This window comes from Mytilus trossulus, chromosome 3 (genome assembly GCF_036588685.1).
Source record: "Mytilus trossulus isolate FHL-02 chromosome 3, PNRI_Mtr1.1.1.hap1, whole genome shotgun sequence".
NCBI classification, from domain to species: Eukaryota; Metazoa; Mollusca; class Bivalvia; order Mytilida; family Mytilidae; genus Mytilus; species Mytilus trossulus.
In genome coordinates, this window is record NC_086375.1 from 60,371,629 (window position 1) to 60,387,103 (window position 15,475).

The 15,475-nt window shown below is 32.6% G+C and overlaps 1 protein-coding gene across 1 annotated transcript; it reads right to left on the reverse strand.

The window, feature by feature from the left end:
• Nucleotides 1-7,702: 7,702 nt before the first annotated feature.
• On the reverse strand, nt 7,703-15,304 carry LOC134712004 (uncharacterized). The gene is made up of 5 exons (XM_063573085.1): nt 15,203-15,304; nt 13,140-13,852; nt 11,604-12,051; nt 10,766-10,789; nt 7,703-10,250 (listed from the first exon to the last, which is right to left on the reverse strand). Exons 2-5 carry the CDS (start codon nt 13,818-13,820, stop codon nt 7,849-7,851), a joined length of 3,555 nt encoding a protein of 1,184 aa, XP_063429155.1. The 5' UTR covers nt 13,821-13,852; nt 15,203-15,304; the 3' UTR covers nt 7,703-7,848.
• Between the last annotated feature and the right edge of the window lie 171 nt (nt 15,305-15,475).

The window sequence follows — 15,475 nt, forward strand, 5'->3', positions numbered from 1 at the left end:
TAAAGAAGATATAAATAAAGATAAATGTGGAATATATGTCAATAACACAACAACTCAAGGACATAAAAGACATCTAAGATATGAAACATGAGATGCAGTATGATTGCTAATATGACAGCTATCAGTCACAGATCAAAACACAAGTATGTAAACAACTTTTTAGGTCAGTGTACGACCTTCAAAAATAAGCACACCCCATATCGTATATTGAATTATAAAGTGTCCAGCATGACAAAATGATAATTCATTCAAGAGAAAATACTAGCGGCGTGAACTATAATGAAAGAAAAAATAAATATGGCATATAGCAACTATTGAAAATTACAAACTTTTGATTAGGAAAGACATATAAATAATAAATCATGGTTAAACATGTATTTGATTATTTCGACATACGCCTTCAATGGGACAGTTAAGTCACAGCACAAAATGAGAACCGTAAATAATAAGTTGGAAACGGATACTCTCATAATATTGGTACACATCACAACAAACTCTAACGTTCCATATAAATGTAAACTTTTTTCAATGGTTTTGTCGGAAATTTTATCAGAAACAAAGGTAGGAGTAGTATAACTCTGTTAATATTCATAAACCGATTTGACAGAAACAAATCCGGGTCACAAACCAAAACTGAGGGAAACACATCAACTAGGATTGGGAAAACAAACCCAAACACCAGAAAAATTGACCTGTTATTCTTACAATTCATTATGAAAAACGTATAGTTTTGTTATTTGTTCTACAATAAATACATTGGCATTGACTAGGGTGAAACTATTCCTTAATTTTAAGGTTCAACCATATTTTGACAAGAGACAATACGATAATATAAACCGTATCAATAACTTGAAATTGTAGGCATTATTTGGTAGCACAGCAGTCAATTACAGAAAATGACTGTAGCTTTGTCATTTTGATAAATATTGAAATAAACAAATACAACGGCGTGTTAAAGGAGAGATAATCAAAACATTTTCTAAAAAGAGTTGGTAAATGCACTATAAATAAAGGCAACAGTAGTATACCGCTGTTCGAAACTCATAAATCGATAAAAAAAAAACGAATCCGGGTTTCAAACTCAAACTGAGGGAAAGGCTTTAAATATAAGAGGAGAACAACGACACAACATTGAAAGGTAATACACACAGTAACGAATAAAACATTAGACAAAAACCTACATGCTTCTAAGTGACTAAATTATTCCATTCGTATTTTAGAACTACCGGTGTCGTCTTAAAGATTCTCATTGTATGCTCGTTTCATCAGAAAGAGCTTGACAAAAATGCGGCAAATAGTTTCCTAGATCTAGAAAATAAGGTCCAATTCAAACATTTGTCATTTATAAGATCATTCATAAATCAATTGTTCCGTAACGTAACAAGGAATTGGAGACACGAATTTTGAGATTTATACCCTATGCTTACTTATTCAAACGTAAACGTCCTTGATTTCCGCTTATTAATTCTTTCATTTCAGGTCAAACAAGATAGATATACCAGCTTGGTCATTTAATTTTTCATTATTTTGTAAAGAAAAAATAATAGGCCAATGCCTTAAATAGGCTCATTTAGAACATCTGTTTCATACAATTTAAAATAAACGAATGAATCGTTGAGATGCAGAACACGGATGGTTGCCCCGTAAATATCGATTATCAAACAAAACACGACTTCCAAACGTAATGAATATATATTATAACTTACAAATCAAGAGTATTTAAGCTTTAGAGAACATTTTGTTCGTATGAGAATGTTTCATACAAAGTATGATTTTACTGATCCTACAGAAAAATACATGTATCTACATTGACAATATTTTATGAAACAACGTTGGATTCATTCTTCCAATCTGTTCTTCAGATTTAAATAAGTAAAACTGCATTAATATCATTGCTGCATGATGAGAAGAATCATTGGTGTGTTTACTGTAACAGATCGTTTACACTTTAAAGTGTCGAATTTCGATTCAATCGCCCCTATAGTATAAATAAAATTGAGAATGTAAATGGGGAATGTGTCAAAGAGACAACAGCAGAAGGTCACTAAGTAAACAGGTCTTCAATGCAGCGAAAAATTCCAGCAGCCGGAGGCGTCCTGCAGCTGGCCCCTAAACAAATATATATACTAGTTCAATGATAATGAACGCCATACTAAATTAAGACTAACAAATGCCAGAGACTCCTGACTCGGGACCGGCGCAAAAATGCGGCGGGGTTAAACATGTTTATGAGATGTCAACCCTCCCCTATATCTCTAGCCAATGTAGAAAAGCAAACACATAACAATACGCACATTTTAATTCAGTTACGGAGAAGTCCGAGTCTGATGTGAGAAGATTTAACCAAAGAAAATAAACAAAATGACAATAATACATAAATAACATCCGACTACTAGCAGTTTACTGACATGCCAGCTCCAGACTTCAATTAAACTGATTGAAAGATTATGTCTTCATCATATGAATATCAGGCATAATCCTTCCCGTGAGGGGTTAAGTATCATACTATCATAACATATATGAGAAAAACATAACCCGGGTCATGTCAACAACTTGTTTTTAAATAAATGTGTTTAGTTCTGATGCAAAGACCCTATAAGTGAATCAATATTAACGCCAAAGGATGCAATCTTTGATATTATCATGGAGCATCTTTTTTATAAGAACCATATTTGCAGATATACAAACGTTTTATGATAGTTTTACACCCAAAACAAATTTAACAACTTTTCAAAGACCTATTACTTCATGGTAAAACTAAAAATTAATGAAAACAAAATCATGACCTTCAAATTTACCTTTTCTGTTGTTGGGTGTTGTTTTTGTTTTTTTGCTGTTTGTCTATAAAAAAAATGCACATACAAATTAAATATTTTAACAACAAATATTTTTTTTTATACACATTTCTTTTAATTACTCACAAATTTATTTGCAGTCAACATACCGAATGTAACTTGTTTTATGTATACAAATGTGCATAAACTTGATATTCTGATTTGACCCCATAATTGCAAGACTGAATTAAACAGCAGCATCATGCATGTACATTTCTAGTAATGAATGGATTAGAAAAATGATTTCTAATTAACGGATGTATCATCTCAATATTCGACATTTATAATTGTTTCCTTCATTTAAGCAAGCAACATGTTCATAATCCAAATAACAGTAGCACCAAGAATCGTATGCCAGTGTACACGAAAATAATTAGTTTACGCTTATATATCTCTATTCGTTGCAATGCATTCATTAGCGTTAATTTCTTGGATAACTAACCAGCATGCTAAATAAGTGGGTTTGACTCATTAAACTAAACAAAACTTCCTTTGTCAAGTTCTTGTAAGGTTTTCTTCTAACAAGTTGTATGGTATTGTTTTTCTTTAAACTTTCGTGAAAACTTTACTAGCTATTTTGAATAATAACGTTAATTTAATCGTACTAGACGCATATGTGTTTTAACTTGTGAGAACGTGTTTGGCATACCTTGGTTTTCCAAATAAGGGTACACCATTTATTTTAGAATGAAACTTTATAATAAATCGAATTGTCTTGTGACTATTGCCATTAAATCTACCTTTTGTGATATATTTTTAGATTTCAAAACAATACTCCGATCTACATTTGTGAATGAAAATAAATAATGCAACCAGATTACTTGAAGAAATAACGAGAAGAAAGATAAAAAAAAAAAGGGAAATTTATAACTCAATTCAAAGAGAAACAACCGTCACGTCTGAATAATCTAAATAGCAGAAACTGAATTAGAACCGAAATGGACAATAAGCCATCAGTGTGGAACACTGAAAATCCTAGGCAATGACGTGCGGGGTTCGAACTCACAAAATTAGTGTTAACAGGCTAGTGTCATCGATTTTTTTTATGTTTAAAGTTTATCAATACACATATATATATTTATTGTTCCGCCTTGCAGAATTCCTACAGAAACTTTGTAAGAAACCATGCCGAAATATATGCTCCAGTTGGAACAAATATTCCGTATCCTTAATACTGTAACATGTGTTTCAGTGAAACTTATATTATAGTATTAGTTTCTTATGGAACTTATATTTCGTGACACGACTACTTAATTTTTTTTATTACTAATATTGACATCTATTGAAGTACTGTTTGCTCAACAAACCTTTGTGACAGTTCAATTCGATCACAGGAAGTTTGAATGTCAATGTACAGTAAGAATCATGAACAGTATTTAAGGTCCTCAAAAGACGAGTCCTAATTCTTTTCTCTATGCATATGTTCAATATGTTCATATTGCAAAGCCTTGGTAAATAAGAACAAAAACAAAATCCCAATATTTAACAACTCTTCAAACGAGTAATACTGATAACGATGGCCTGGACAAACAACGATCGGTATGTATATCACTAGTATATGTTTGTTTTTATGAAATTTACATCTTCATTTATAAGGGTTTGATAGTTTTGACACAATTGAAAACAAATCTCTTAAAATGATTCAATATATTACTGTTTAGATAATTTAATTATCTTTTTTGTACATTTAACGAGGTAAATCAACAAAATGTCAGTAAATGTCTTCAGAGATTGTCATACTTTTTTATTTATTGTTTTGTTACAAATCAAGTCGTTAGTTTATTCGAATGAATTGTTTCACATTTTGTTATGTAGGAATATTTTATGGTCATTTATCCGGTATGAGTTTTGCTTCATGTCAAAGGATAGTGATCTACAATAGTTTCTTACATTTGGACTCTGTTTGATTGTTTTATCATTAGAAATCATACAGCAGTTATCAATTTTTTTACTAAATTGTTCCTGTCAAATCCTGCTTGACACACCAGGTCATGTTTGTTTGGGTTTTTTTTTTTAGTTCATATGATTCTTCAGTTTTTGTTGGTACTACATTTGTTCAATTGTCTTCTTAGTCCATATGCAAGATTTGAATTTCGGTACAAATTGTTGTTTCTGTCATAAAAATACCTTGAAATTGACAATGCATAACAGATGTGTTTCAAAATTTATGACACAGTTGGATGGCAAATTTTACCTTTTGAGTAACACTTCCCCTTTTCTCCTTCATATGAGATGTTTGTATCGCAGTTGAAATGATATACAAGAGCGTTATTTTCCTTATTGAAAGTGTAAAACAGCGTTGGACTGAAACATAAGTAAACCGGGGTTACGAGACACCTACGCTGAATTCATTATATCGACCTTGTGGATCTATAAGGAGTTTTGGTGTCACAACGTCTTGCTAATATACTGAGATTCAGATCAGTTTACGGGCTTTGTGATTTGCTACATAACGAATAACAGTGATAAAAGAGGGACGAAAGATACCAGAGGGACAGTTAAATCTCATAAATTGAAAATAAACTGACAAAGCCATTGCTAAAACTGAAAAGGACAAACAGACAAACAATAGTACCCATGACACAAAATAGAAAACTAAATGATAAACAACACGAACCCCACCAAAAACTAGGGGTTATCACAGGTGCTCCGGAAGGGTAAACGGAACCCTGCTCCCGATGTGGCACCCGTCTTAATGCTTATGAGATAACAAATCCGGTAAATAGTCTTATTCGGTAGGTCACATTCATGACAGGGAAGGGGATTGTAGTAAGAAACATAACCGATATCATTTGTGAAACGGTTTTTCCTTAACGGTTAACCAACTCATGATGGTGTCCGTAAAATTTACGAAGAGATGATTTCAACATCACCATTTGGATCTCCTGATTTGATAGCTTCTCTGAGTGCAACAATCATCTATCAAGAAAATCTTGATAGGAAATGCAAGCCACAGGCACTTGTCTCAAAAAAAAAATCCTATATACCTTAATATAACACAAGGTACTAATTTTTTGAATAATGACACCCAGTCCCAAATTCCCGTTATTTTTTTTATTTCTCGGTTGTCAAACCTACTTAAGAAGTCGGTCAACGGGATGTTTTTTTGCATTCGTCTCATTTTTTGGCAACACCCAGTCCGCATGTAATTTCACACTGGTTTCTCATTGGTCAATCGTCTGGCTAAAAATAAATGTGGGAAATTTTGGTCAATTTATAACTCTACATTAGTGTTGTTGTGTACACGTGTGTTTCATAACAAACTTATTTGGGTTTGTTTCACATAATATGTAAAGAATTTACAATATAGATAATAATTCATAGTCAGAGGGAAGCTGATAGTTTTTATTTTAATATTTTTTTTATAATAATTCAATAACTGCGGGCTGAGTGTTGCCAAAAATTGAGACGAAGGCAAAAAAGCATCCCGTTGACCGAGTTCTGAGGCCTGCTACTAATGATCCCGACAACAATGATAGTCGTGTCATATACCATTGTGTAGATAAATCAATTTAGATTTACGGCATATTAAGTTTAAGTAGGTTTGACAACCGAGAAATAAAAAAATAACGGGAATTTGGGACTGGGTGTCATTATTCAAAAAAATAGTTAAGTACCTTGTGTTATATTAAGGTATATAGGGGGGGGGGGGGGGGGATTGAGACAAGTGCCTGTGATGCAAGCATAGGAATATCGTATCTATTGCGAAATATATCTACCTAATGCAGGTGCTGCTGGAATGCAAACCTTTCCACAGCACCTAGTCACGACTGCGGTTTTATGTGGGATACGTGTTGTCCTAAGTGATTTTTACCGATTAGTCACTTTTGATAACTGTTTTAGATGTAGAAACTGCTTGTTATTCAGATATTTCAACAATCTCAATTGAGCAGTTTAAATCTTTTTCAAAAATATGAAATACTCTTCAACAAACCTCTTTTTCATGACAGTTGACTAAGCCAATGTATATAGCGCTGTGGTATAATTGCCAAGGAGACAACTATCCAACAGAATCCATTTGATGTGGATTTACGTACTAGTAAATATATGTCACTGTAGGCATTTGGCAATCACAAAAACCCATACATTAAGTCAGCTCTAAAAGGCCCCGACATGACATAAAGTGAAACAATTACAATGGATGGTCTGTTTTATTATCACAACCTAATAAATGAAAAACCGACATAAAAGACAGCAACCAACATCCACAACAAAATTACGGTCTTTTTTGGGGTTGTACATAATTGTGAGCGTTCGTTCCCCAGCTCACCCCAAACCAAACTGGGACAATGCTGTAGCAGTACAACATCGAACCTCATTACGAAATCACCAGATTGTCACGAAGAATGAAACATGACAGATAGCTACCAACTACAACCAATAAAGGTCAGGGTCCTGACTTGGGACAGGAAAATATAGCATCTGTCGTGTGAGCACCCAACTCTCTCATAACCTGGACAGTAGATTAACAGCACAACATACAAGAAACTGTGAAAATCATTTCAAATGGACCAGCTCACCAGATCGTGACGGATCACAAAAAGTAACTGTATGACAAAAGACATGAAATTCCGACTTAAGTTACAGAAAGCTATTTCAAAGTTAATAACATCTCATAAATGAATCATGTTCTCTGAGACTTTTAATCAGTATACATCCAACGGATTAAGTGTAATCACGTCTGAGAAAATAATGACTGTGCAATTACAAAATATAAATAAATAATTTTGACAGGATGTAGCACCATACTTTAATAATTGTAAAGCAATACATATTTAGAATTTTTTAATCGAAAATCAAAACGAATGTTAGAACCATTTAAAAACATATTCAAATTTGAAATTTACAAGGTTATTAAGTTACGACAATTTGATATTCTAAGATGTCCAGGAGGATTATTTCGGATTGACTATTCTTTTGCAGAAAACTATTTGCGCTTTTGTGTAGGACTGCTGGCACCATTTTAAGTAGCAGAATATTCATTTGTATCTTATCTTTTGCATGGTATGTTATTTCAGCTCTTCAGATTAGAATATTCATCATCAAAATATTCCTGCTCCATCGCTGACGCCACTTTCTTTATATATCTATAACGAGAAGTGTGTCTTTCGAGGTTTTCAATTAAATTGGGAAATTTTTCTTTAAGTGGCTGCAAGTGTTCTCCAAAACTAGTTAAGCCGTCAAAAAATGACAAAGTAAATTTAGGATCTTTGTTATATAAAAAACTTGCCATAGAAAAATAACAATAAAAGTTCAATGATTGATTAATTGGAGTTTCAACAGAAAACTTTTGTTGGATGACGGTAACAAAAGCATCTACGATTTCATCCAAAAACGATTTATCTTTTACTGCTGCTAAGAAAGAATAACAGTTTCTGCCAATTTCTTCTACCTGTGTCTCAAGGCTTGTACAACAGTAATAATCGAGTTGAACACCAGACAAACATTTGTCAAACGCCATTTTTAATTGATATATAAGAGTTCTTCTGTCCACAAGAAGTACCTGGTCATTGCAATTTTCCCGAGACATCGATGCTCTGCAAAACTTAAAGATTACGTTGATACTACAATTGAAGGGAATAAAATGTGATAAAATTGTTCGATAGATTGGTATCAGCTCTTTTCTCCCCCCTTCTTTCGTAAAACCATCTATAATTAGTCTGGCTTCATACGTGTCGTCCCATTTCATAGAAATTCTACTAAGAAATAAGTTGACAAAGATATGATTTTTTTCTCGACTCAGTGTATATAAGTATTCTCCAACACCAACAAGTGGTGTAATATTTTCCGTGTCATGAGAAATTATGACGTTCAACAGTTTTTTTACCATAGATTCATCCGATAATAGAACAAATTTCATGGGATCGACAATCGTGCTTTGTGGTCTACAAATTGAATAGATTAATTCAATACTGCCATGTTTCCAAATATCTATAGCACATTTATCCAGATATGGATGAATGATTTCGCAGTGTTTCCCGAATTGAGTCAGTGCGTTGAATAACTCTTTCACTTGATAGCTTTCAAGCCATGAAATTGGGACCAATTCGATAAATGTTTTCATGAAACCTTTATTCATTTCATCAATCTCAATTCTTCTGATATACTTCCCTACATCGGTCGCTATATCTAAATAGTAGTCGCTTTTTTGTTCCATTTCAAGAATCTGCTTAAACCTATAACATATAACATCATCAGGAACATAAAGTGTTTTGGATGGGTTTTTACTTATACTCGTATTTGGTCTAACATATGTATAAATGAATTTTAGATCATTATTTCCTAAAACTTGAGATGTGTTTTCTTTTCCATATGACAAGAGTACAGCATCAGATATACTTTGATGTTTAAAAGTTAAACCATCTCTTATTTTTCCTGAATCATAAATTGTGTTTTCCTCTAGGAATTTGCCTTTCAGTTTTTTTACTGCTTCCAAAATCAAAATCTTTTTTATTTTCAAAGAGTTGTCATCAAATATTGAAAATAATTCAATAAAGAAAGCATTATGAACTAAACTATTTTCAATAACATCTAACTCTATAGGTCCTTTTAGAGCAGTGTATAACAGGAGGCAATATTGGTATCTTACAATTTTGTTTTCATGCCCTTCCACATATAATTCATCAATCTTATCAATTAATGACTGGTTTGGATTTTCGAAATATCTTGTTCCTAAAAGTGTAAAGGATGGATTGCTACAAAACATGCGACATGTTTCTGAAAAGCCTGTCGGCAAATACATTTCTACTATGCGTGTTATTGCACTTGTACAAATTTGAATGGTTTTGTTTGGAAGTTCTTCAACATCGTTGTCGCAATATGTTTGCTCTCGTAAATTTGACTCGTAAAATTGAGTAAATGACATTGTTTCATGGCAAGAGCATGTCACTATTTTGGACGTCTCCATATATTTATAAAATATTGATTTTTTCTCGACTAAACTTAATTTAAATGTTCTATCTAGATCCAATATAATGCCATCCTTTAAAATTGCATGCTCTGTTATAATATTTTGAAGGCAGTTACTGTCGCTTGTTATGGTAAAAACTAGTTTCATCTCGTGGCTATTGCTCACAATAGCATATAAGATGTCTAGTATATTCCTATGAATATTTTCATCGAATTCGGTGAATCTCCTGCCAAACAAATCATCTATTACAATAATGCATTTGTCGTTTGGATCAATAATGTCTCTAAATAGCTTAATGTCTTGATCAACAAACCAGTATGGTATATACCCAAGGTCCTTGTATATTGTTGCCAGTTGAAGAGCTGTTGTTGTCTTGCCTTCTCCTCCTTTAGATACTATAATCGCTATGTTGTGTTTGTTAAACAATGTTTGTCCAGCTTGTACTGCTTTTGGGACAATGTAGCATTCATTTGCTCTGTGACTTGTAAGCAGACTGTTTGTTTGGGCTGAAGAAAAGAATATTAATAGAATGTTTTACCTAGTTAATAAATCGTTCTGATGCAGATTGCAGACAACTGAAGGAAGAGGCTAAAATGTACATAAATCGTTTCTCCTCAACTGGTAGATGAATAACAGATTACAAATTCAGTGCATAAGAATACGTTTTATGAATTAGTTCACTCGTGGTCATGAGTGTATTGACTGTTTTCAGAAAATCAATAAACAGTAAAATATGCACTACTTTGATGTTCCAATCCATGATGGTACCTTAAAATCACAACATACTTGAACCGCTAAAATTTTCATAAACTTTTTAACAAAAGTTAAGAAACTGAGGATCAACATTCATCGAGATGATAAAAAGTTATGGTATGGAATAAACCTCGTCAAAGATACCAGGCTTCTACTAAATAAAGGCAACATAAGTATACAAGTGTTCAAAAGTCATAAATCGGTTGAGAGATGCTTTCTTGAAGCCCTTAAGTGAACCAAGCATGAATTGTTAGATGTAAAGACTTACCAATTATATTCTGTTTCCTTTGATCTATAAAATAAGAAGTGCATCTTTTCAGAATGAATTGAAAGTTAAAATTTACATTTTAATATTGAATTTTCGATTCAACGCTCGGTGATAATGATGACAATTAGGATATACTTATGTATTGATAAATTTAAAGAAGTTTAAGTGACTGTAGTCATTTACCAATACACATGTTACTTGCATTAAGATATACGATTGATGCTTAATGGATAAGTTTCAATGAATCTTTGAACCAAAGTAGATATTGAATGCATCTAAGAAGTTACTTTCTGACGTTATCAATAAACATGCACAATATATTATAGATTGTTAGATATCCTTTTTTGGACTACCAAAAAACTGAAAAACATAAAACATACCAATATCAATTGAGTTCATATGTTTTAGTAACTTCATCAGTTGAAAATATACTTAACCTGCAGAAATCGTATTGAAATATCAGTGAAGTTGATGCACAAAATCATATAAAATCCAAATAGCCGATCACGATTGAGAATGACTATATTATATTTCATTTGTGTGAATATTTATAGATTGTAAAATAAACAAAGTATTCCTAAATAGATAATGCATTTTAAAAATTTCTTAAATATGAAAATGTTGCTTAAATGTCGACGCATTGTGTATCACGAAAATCCTACTTTTGATTACGAGCCATAAGTAAGTTAACATACAAAACCAAGGAAAATTCAAAACGAAATGTCCCGTATCAAAGAGCAAAATCTTAATTATGTAGAAAACGAGATAAAAACTGGTTTTATAACTATAGCTAATGACCATGTGTCTGCCGTGTGTTGTTATCTGAATCTTTAAATACCTGCTGGGGTTCTCTTAGCCAATTGTAGCACTGTGTCATCTATATGGTGATGTAATCTAGTTTCATAGTCGTCCATATTCTTTTGTAAAACAGTCCTAATATCTGTACTTGACTTAACAGCATTGAGTTCAATTTTGTCAACGTGTGTATGGAGTTTGTTATGCTGTTCATCTAGATGTCTTTCTAAAGAATCAATACGTGTTTTGACCTGAACGACTGCTTCTTGCATGTCTGCTTTTGTATCTTCATAGATAACGTTTTTAGTAGTATCAACTTTGCGGTTTATCTCTTTCATGTCTTCTTGTATTCGTCTGTTTACATCGTCTACTTGATTTTCTAACACTTCAGTTCTTTCTTTTGTTTCTAATTGTGTTATTCTAATATCACTGAACATTGAGGTAGTTTCTTGAAGATTTGTCTGGAGTTGTTCCTTGATGGTCGAAATACTCTACAAACGCAAAATAAAAAATCCTTAATAACCGTATATACATAAATGCAGTTTGTTTTAAAGGGTGTAAGCCTTAGGTCCAAAATTAGGTTGCTGGTATGCAACGCAAACTCATATATTTATAATAACTGACCCAAAATTCACCACATAAAATATTAAGTATAACATTGATCTGATCAACATGTTTTAAAGTGACATGTAACTGCAAAAGGGATCCATCTGTTTCCTCTGTTATCCCAGTCCTGGTTACTTTAATTTTGTCTGCGAACGATTCATGTCTGCAATATTCAACACCATGTATTATCGAACCTTTTCTCCCCTAGTAAACTCCACATTAATTATATATGCACATCAACGCACATCTTGAATAAAAATATGAAATGATGAGTGTACGGAAAAACAGCGGCCAATCTATCAAAACACTTTGGGGACATCGCCGGATTTGAATAAAGTAAGTTTGTTCGGAAAAGTATATTCAGTCATATTCTGTCCTAGGATCTAGTCTCAATGTTGGCCTTATATTTTTATATGTGCTAATAAATAATGGGTTAGATAATTGTGGATTACGGTTACAACTTAGGTTAGTTCTGCTTCAGTTTGTCACTGTCATTGCTGAGTAGATATTTGTTTTTATAAACTACGACAACTTACCGAATATTTCACAATTAGATAGTATGATCTTAAATATAAACATGGTATATTGGGTTTGTCCAAAATGTCCTGACATTTGTGAACTGGGTTTAAAACAAGTTTAATTATATTTTGACTATTAAATTTGCAATAAGGGTGCCAAATTTGAAACATGTGATACCATTATTTCAAAGCAAATGATCTTCTCCCTTGTTTTATGTTAGAAATTGCGTTGTTTGACCTTTTGTATTACACAATTTTTGTTGTTTTCAAAGAGGGAGGATATCAATCTTTCACGGCTGTTTGTTTTAACTTTTGAATCCAGTTCTGCTTTGAATACTCAACAGTTTTTCTTAGCGATGCTAATAATTCTTCTTTGGTATCATTGATATAAAAATAGCAGATAATTGAATTGTGTCTTTTACAATAAATGGAAAGAAAAAGAATAACTCGCTTACCTCTACCATCTCGCCTTTTTGGTTCATTTCTTGTAGAAGCCGATTCTGATACTGGATACATAAAGTTTGATCTAGTGATCGGTTCTTTACATCGTGTAGCTTTTGCTTCATATCGTTTTCAACATTACAAACCTGTGCAATGGTTAAAATTGCTAATTCTATATCAGCAACATCCTTCTGGAAGTCACTAGCTGGCATCTTGGCTTCACGCGCATGCCCTAACTTATTTCTACAATCTACGATAGTATCTACGGCACGTCTGATAGGACTACCAGGCGGACATATTGTGGAAAAGTTTACCAAGAGACATCTTGCTAATGTGATATCGAGTTCCTTTGTTGTTACACCTGGTTTTGCAAGACTGCAACAATAAGGCCGTGTAGATGAAAGGTAATGACAAGGTAATTTTTGTCCATGTTTGTCCAGTAATATATCTAGCTGATAAGCATAAAGAACTCTTTGTGGCCCGGCTTGGGAAGAAAATCCAGATGGACATTGGCAACAACGGAGTTTTTTATCTACATAATGTAAATGATAGATTTCGTGTTGATGCTTGTTTAGAAAATTTTCAAAAGACAAATTTTGATTGGATAAATCATTGTCTAATAGAATAACCAAAGCTTCCTTTCCATGGTCAACGATTATTGAAGAAAATCTGTAATAATTCTCTTGATCGGTCATGACTTGTTTATTTTTTCATGATAGTCGTACATCTGAAACAGACAAGGTATAATTAAACTCCCAGGTAAACCTTTTAATAAAATTGATTATTAGACATTGATTAATAGAAACCGGCATTCTTTACTTGCCAGCCTCCTTTTAGTGCCTTTTTAAATTTAAGTTTAGTGGTCTTCTGAAAAAGACAATTATAACAAGTTTCGATTCCCATTAGAGCTAATTCCTAATGTTTATACATAGAATTAGATTTTTTAACTCCAAGAATAAAACACAACCAAATGCAAGTATAATGTATGCAGGTTTAACTCCTTCTATCATGTACAAATGTATATTGTTTGCAGATGACAAACTTAATTACAATGCTTGAGCAAACATTTATACAAATCAATCAAAGTGAACCAAATTCTTACTCTACAAGCATAAGGAAATTAGCTTCAACAATTGAAAAATGTCATTTAGTTTATACTCTTTTGAATTTAACATGAAGTATTGAGGACAGTATGATTGTTAAAAAGTTTTTTTTTAAATTGGACAACTTTACTCGAAAAAATAAGTTACAAATAAAAAAAAATGTTTTATTTATTAACTTATGTCCTCCTCGATATGCATAAGCTCTCCCAGGTGTGCTATTCTTGACAGATATTTATGAAATTTATATTAAATATTTATATCAGCAATGTCTTGGACAAAAACACACAATCTCTGATGAACCACGTTGAAAATCTATGTTTTCGTCAGGGAAACTAAGGAAGCCAAATTAATAAGATAGAAATTTAAAAAAAAAAAAAAAAAAAATTAACGGATATATCTACTAACTCGTGTTTAATTGTTATAGGTGGGTGCGGATAATAGATTTGTACCCTCGGAACTACTTTGGTAATCCGTGTTCTGGTCTGGGAAATTGCAGGTGCACAACTTTACCCTCTTCGGTTCCCGTAAAAGAAAATGTGCAAATAAAGAGTGCTTCTGATGAGTGGTCAATTAATATATAGTTTCGGATTAGAGATGTACTTCCCCCAAAAAACTACATTATAAAATATCCTGTCCTGTACAAGATCATGGTTCTTAGATGTGGTTTAGGGGAAGTTGTAGATTAAAGAAAGAGTAAACTCAAGAGAAGACTCAGCTTTGAAGGCAAAACAAATATTGGAAGTGACAAAAGTGTATGAACTATTATCTTATAAAACAGTAACTGTGTCGTAGTAAGGATGACTCAACAGCTGATGCCCACCTTCACACATTTGTCCTCCAAAATAGTGTTATTATAATATACTACTTAAAATGAGTTTGATTGTGAAATGCAAACTGGCTAAATGAGAAATGTACGTTTTTTACTGACAAGCCAAAACAAGATTTGTTTGCAGTTTGTTATTATCAGAACTTACTAGACAGTTCTACTCGCCGTGTACGTTTGATTGTAATCGTTGTTCAAATAGATCTTTTTCTTTAAAAAAATCTTCATAGATCATAAAATACTTCCCTGTCAATAGTGACAGGCGATCATGCATGTCTTGCATAACTTCCTGGTTACATACACTATAATATACCATATTATATAGTCATTAAATGCCGGTTAAGGCATGATCAAATACCGACAATGAAATAGAGAATTGTATAATTAAAAGGGAGAGACAGTGATTTGCATAAGGAAATTTTAT